Raw genomic sequence first — 6000 nt, 5'->3', positions numbered from 1 at the left:
CAGCAAATTTTCTTCAAATGAAGAAAAACATTTTCTTTAAAACTGTACAGTTTTTTTTTCCCACCCTAAAAACTCATAGTCTTAAACTTCTGTACCAGTGAAAACTGGTACAATATTTCAATTCTTTCTTGGTTTTAACAAGACGTTGACAGCTTGCCTCGAGAGCCTTTGACGTCCTTAAAATTAAGGCAATTAAGATTCAAGATAAACCTTACCTAAATATTTCTAAGAAAAAAATAAAAAAAAAAACCCAACCCACTAGACTTAAACAAGAAGGGAAAAAGAAAGAGTAGCTTAATTACTGAGGAAGACAATTTGTTTCCATTTCTGCTTGCCCACCTCTTGACATCAGATTTTCTGTTTAAAAAAAAAAAAATCTATCTACACCTTCAGATAAATTCTGAATTCAAATGTTCTTCCACATGAATGTCAACCTTCCATGTTTTGCTTTATTTGTTTGTAGTAGTTGTCCTCTTCTGAGATTGTTTTCTTTAATTAAAAAAATGATGCAAAAATAAACTGTCAGACCACATGAAGGAACCATTTGCACAGCACGTAAAAACACGTTGTTTTCATTGGGTAAAGTAGAAAATTAAAAAAACAAACAAACAAACAAAACAGCATTCCATCGACGCCTGTGCAAAACTGGAAGCCAACTTCTTGTTCAATGAAGTTTCTTCATTCAAGGCAGAGTTTCAGACGGACATTCTTCAGTCTTGTTTATGGTCTGTGAAAACAATGGAGGAGGAGTGGTCATTACACCAAAGCAACTTTGAAACCCCTTCTGTGATCATTTCCGGTGAGCGTTCTTTAAAAGCTACCAAGCTCTCAATGTATGAGTCATCAAGGAGGTTGTCAAGACACACTGGGCTTAGAAGCATGTCAAATTCTGCCACTTTCATACTAATATATATTTGCAGTTTGTTCATATTAAATATCTTGGCTAATAGATCAGGAATATCTCTTAACAGCAGTTTTAAATATACAAATATATCTAGACAGGTAATATTTCCTATGTTCATGGAATGTATTCTTCAGTATTTGCCTTATGTTTTACCTCCCCAAGAAATCCCTTGAGTAATTCTGTCCTTCCAGAACTCCCATGAGATCCATCACAAACTCAGTCAATAAATCTATGATTCCCCATTATGTATCCAGGATACAGAAAAAAAAAAATTTTAATGAAATGTAGTTGATTTACAATGTAGCGTTAATTTCTGCTGTACAGAAAAGTGATTCAGTTATATATAAATATATAGATTTTAAAATATTCTTCCACATTATGGTTTATCATAGGATATTGAGTCTGGTTCCCTGTGCTGTCCCGTAGGAACCTGCTGTGCGTCCAGTCCCGTAAGTAAGAGCACGTCGGCAGCAGCGCACTGTGTGTGATCACACAGAGCTCACTGAGGGCGCCCACGTGCGCCGAAGGCTTGTGTACTGAAGAGAGGAAAGAGAGCAGTGAAGCTCTGCTCACTCTCCCGTGGCTTCTCTTCTTCCTTGCTCCTCTATCTCAACAAGGGGTTAAAATCTTGAGAGGAGGGACTGTATTTTACTTCTGTGTTTTACTCTGCAGGAGCCTGGGAGACTGATATGCACATCATAGGTGTTTAAATAGACAAATGCCATTTCTGTTACATACCACTTTGCCAGCCCAGCCCAGCCCACGTGATGTTTTCTGCTTCTGCCCCATCTATATGGCAGGGCTGAGCTAACAGTAGATTGATCTTTCCTCTTATCTCTTCCACCCACAGGTTAGAATTTGGTTTAGGAATTTCAGGGGTATCTTTTACAAACAAAGATTCTTCAAAACTTTCTTTAGGTCCTATTTCATGAAGCCGTTGTCCCTCAGTGCTCCGTGGGTGCTTACTTTAAGAAAGAAAGCTCGGAGTTGCTGTGTAGAGGTGTCCAGGTGTTTCACAGCACAGGAAGCACTAATTCCAGCCCACAGTCTGTTCCCCAAGCTGTGTACTCCAGAGCAGGGCTGCATTTGCCCTGAGCATGTGGCCCTTACTCAAATTCACAAAAAGCCCTCAGTGATGTTTTGAACTAGATGGGACTGAGCCTGGGATGACCCAGAGGGTTTTCTTTTTCTAGTCTGCCAAAAGCCCTCATATGACTCAGCTATGGCTCTTAGAAACCTGCCTAACTTGTTCCTAGAATCATGTAAGGAAAGCAACTTGTTGATAGATTATTTCCATTGTTAACCAGAGTTTAAGTCTCTAGAAATACATTTATTTTTCTGTTATGAAAGAAAGTGGCATTCCTTTTTAGAATGAAAGCCATCAAAATTGCCATAATAGCAGCAACAGTAAGGGAGATTTTAGTTGTCATCAGCCTGGGAACCATTGAGTATATTTGATCTCTCTATATATACCTTTGCCAAGTATATCCTTTTTCTGTTTATTTCTAAAACTCTGTCTTGTTATGGGAACACCGTTTGGTGTGTGTGTTTGTGTTTGTGTTTGGTTTTAGGTCTATTGTTCATTTCCATCTTCTACCCGGCTATTACTGTGCATTGAGCAGAAAAGGCCTAATACGGCAAGAACCTCCATCATTCCTGTTCAGTGAATGCTTTCAGTCAATGGACCGCACGACACAGAACCCCTCACTGTGCAGTGTGTCAGGTGGGCTAGTCTCCAGGCACCCGGGTGTATGAGGGGCTGGAGCTGCTTTCCTTTCCTTTTTTGTTATTGGAGGATCATTGCTTTACCATGTTATGTTACCATGTTTCTGCTGTACAAACAAGTGAATCAGCTGTATGCATACATAATCCCCTCTCTCCGGGGCCTCCCTCCCACTGCCTCCATCCCACCCCTCTAGGTCATCACAGAGCACTGAGCTGAGCCCCCTGTGCTGTAGCAGCTTCCCGTTAGCTCTCTGTTCTATACACTGTAGTGTGTATATATCAGTACTGCTTGCAATTCGTCTTACCCTCACCTTCCTTTCCCCACTGTGTCTGCAAATCCACTATCTTCAACCTTCATCTGTTTCTGCCCCACAAGTAGGTTCATCAATACCGTTTTTCTAGATCCCATGCATGCATGGTAAGTCACACTCTGTGCAACCCTGTAGACTAGTCTGCTAGGGTTATCCTCTATCCATGGGATTCTTCAGGCAAGAAAACTGAACTGGGTTACCCAAGCCCTCCTCCAGGGGATCTTCCTGAACCAGGGATCAAACCTGCATCTCCTGCATTGAAGGCAGATGTTTTACCACTGCTTTACCACAGGAGAAGCATCTCTAGATTCCATATATTCGCTTTCAGTTTAGTTCCTCAGTCATGTCTGACTCTTTGCAAACCCCATGGACTGCAGCATGCCAGGCTTCCCTGTCCATCACCAACTCCTGGAGCCTCCTCAAACTCATGTCCATCGAGTCGGTGATGCCATCCAACCATCTCATCCTCTGTTGTTCTGTTCTCCTACCTTCAATCTTTCCCAGCATCAGGGTCTTTTCCAATGAGTCAGTTCTTCACATCAGGTGGCTAAAGTATTGGAGCTTCAGCTTCAGCATCAGTCCTTCCAATGAATATTCAGGACTGATTTCCTTTAGGATTGACTGGTTTGATCTCCTTGCAGTCCAAGGGACTCTCAAGAGTCTTCTACATATACACGTTAATATACGATATCCTTTTGTTCCTGACTTACTTCACTCTGTATGAGAGACTCTAGGTTTATCCACGTCAGTACAACTGACTCAACTTTGTTCCTCTTTATGGCTGATTAATATTCTATTGTATATATGTATCATGATCCTCTTTGTCCATTCATGGACATCTAGGTTGCTTCTGTGTCCTGGCTATTGTAAATAGTGCTGCAGTGAATATTGGGGATGCACGTATCTTTTTGAGTTATGGTTTTCTCTGGGTATATGCCCAGGAGTGGGATTGTTGGGTCATATTGGAGCTACTTTCAAGTTTTATAACCTTACACAAATGTTTCCAATAGCCTCCTCCCATCACTTGCTTCGTCCTTCAAGTGGTCTTGTTGCTGCATGAAAACAAATGAGAGGGAGTTAAGTGGCTGACTTTACATCTTCACGGTGGCTTTGCTGTGGTCCGAATGGAAGACTGTTTAATAGCCTTTTGCTATTTAATAGAACTGAATTCATTCCTGGGCTTCCCTGGTAGCTCATCTGGTAAAGAATCTGCCTGCGATGCACTTCACTTGCCCGGAGCTGGGGTGGAGGGCGGTCGGAAGTGATGCTGAGAGAAACGCTGCTCTGACCTAAGTGCGATGCCTCTTTAATTGTAGCTCTCAGCAAAGCTGTTAATACACTAATGGACATGACCCCCTACAGGGCCGGATGGACACTTACTTCCTGAAAGATTACAGTGTGTTCTGGTCTCCTTTGGAATGCTTTAAGAAATTATTAAAAAACTGTAAGAGAATTTTTTTCAGTATAATTATTTTGATACTAATGTAAACGATCACTTTTTCAAAAACATTTTTTTTTCCTATTGATGCCTTTCTTTGTTGATAACCTAAATGCATGTTTAGTTTACTAAGGGTAATCAGGTAATGGGAGAATCGTTTGTGGTTTTCTCCACACTCTGGATCACAGAATTCGTCTTTTCACATGAAAATCTGTGAAGTTAATCTGTCAGGAATGATGTTGGAGAATATGGCATGATTAGGTCATTTTAAGGCTTCTTCTAGCCTAAAAGTCTACAATTCTAAGATGAAGATTTACTACTTTTTACTACTTTTTAACATATTCACTCTGCTTTTTTGGGGGGGTGGGGGTGGGGAGGATGGAAGATGAGAGCATTCAGACTGACTCTGTGGTCTTCAAATATGGTCTGTCTCCCTACCTTCACACTGACCTTAGAAGGCTTCCATCTCAACCCCAGTATTGCTAGGGCTTTGTAATGTTCAAGTCTTCTCTAAAAGAACTGTCATAACACCAACTGTCTATACACGGTCAGTATAGTAATCAGCAAATTATATGCCCTTGATTACTATCACACATGTCCGTTAAGATTGTGACTAATGATACATTTTATTTGTATTAATACCATGCTGTACAGTCTGCAAATGATTTTCATAATGCTCTCAGTCACACAAATTACTCTTTTTATGGTGCAACTCATTTTAATTTTAAAATAGTCTCACTATCCAACTTAAAATGTTCTTCTTGCTCCTGATCAAAGCCTTAACATTTTGGAAGCCTTCTGTTTTTTAATGAATGCCAGTGTGTGACATAAGCATTGTGTAAACGTGCACTTTCACACTTCATTAGGACACAGAAGGTAGACAGGAGTGAATCTGTGCTGTGCTGTGCTTCGTAGCTCGGTCATGTCCGAGTCTTCACAACCCCATGGACTGTAGCCCGCCAGGTTCCTCTGTCCGTGGGATTCTGCAGGCACGAACACTGGAATGAGTAGCCATTCCCTTCTCCAGGGGATCTTCCTGATCCAGGGATGGAACCCATATCTCTTAACGTCTCCTGCATTGTTAGGCGGGTCCTTTACAGTCTGAGTTACCAGAAGCCCACACCCCAAATCCAGGGAAGGGTGGTCAGTCTTCCCTCAGCCATGCAGACCTGCCTTATACTTTCTGGAGAACAATGATCTAATCTCTCACTTAAAAGATTTAAGGGAGGCCCCTTGAGTAAAAATTGATAAATGGAAAAGATGGAATTTTAAGGACTTCTGATTTTATGTATTAGAATGTAGCTTTGCTTGCAGACTCATACTTTTCAAGTCCTAGGAATAAACTGAGCAGAAACTGGAATTTCCAAAGAACATCCAAAATAAAGCACAGGTATCATTTTCCTGGTTTGAGTAATGAGTAACTAGCCTCTTGCATTAATATCCCCTTTGAACAACAGGAGGAAAAAAAAAACGGGACAACGAAATAGGAGGTAATTTTTTTTAGCTTGAAAAGTGGAATTTGGAATATTAAAATTTTGCTGACCCATGATTCCAAATACAACCTTTTTGTTCATATGCTCATTATTAACATTTCTCAGACTTTTGTCCTATAACCTTCTGTT

General features: G+C 40.7%; 1 protein-coding gene across 9 annotated transcripts in view; it reads right to left on the bottom strand.

Annotated features, from left to right (window-relative positions):
• Nucleotides 1-429: 429 nt before the first annotated feature.
• The window catches only part of RBMS3 (RNA binding motif single stranded interacting protein 3), a 1621798-nt gene continuing 1616227 nt past the window's right edge, over nt 430-6000 (bottom strand). For all 9 annotated transcript variants that reach the window (XM_081526995.1, XM_081526997.1, XM_081526999.1 and 6 more), the window contains one exon: nt 430-727. In XM_081526995.1, coding sequence (XP_081383121.1) covers nt 721-727 — 7 coding nt within the window. In that variant the 3' untranslated portion in view covers nt 430-720. The remainder of the gene's footprint in view (nt 728-6000) is intronic.

This window comes from Giraffa tippelskirchi, chromosome 9, assembly GCF_054371585.1.
Source record: "Giraffa tippelskirchi isolate mGirTip1 chromosome 9, T2T-mGirTip1v1.2.pri, whole genome shotgun sequence".
Taxonomy (NCBI): Eukaryota; Metazoa; Chordata; class Mammalia; order Artiodactyla; family Giraffidae; genus Giraffa; species Giraffa tippelskirchi.
This window is presented reverse-complemented; position numbering and strand designations above follow the sequence as displayed.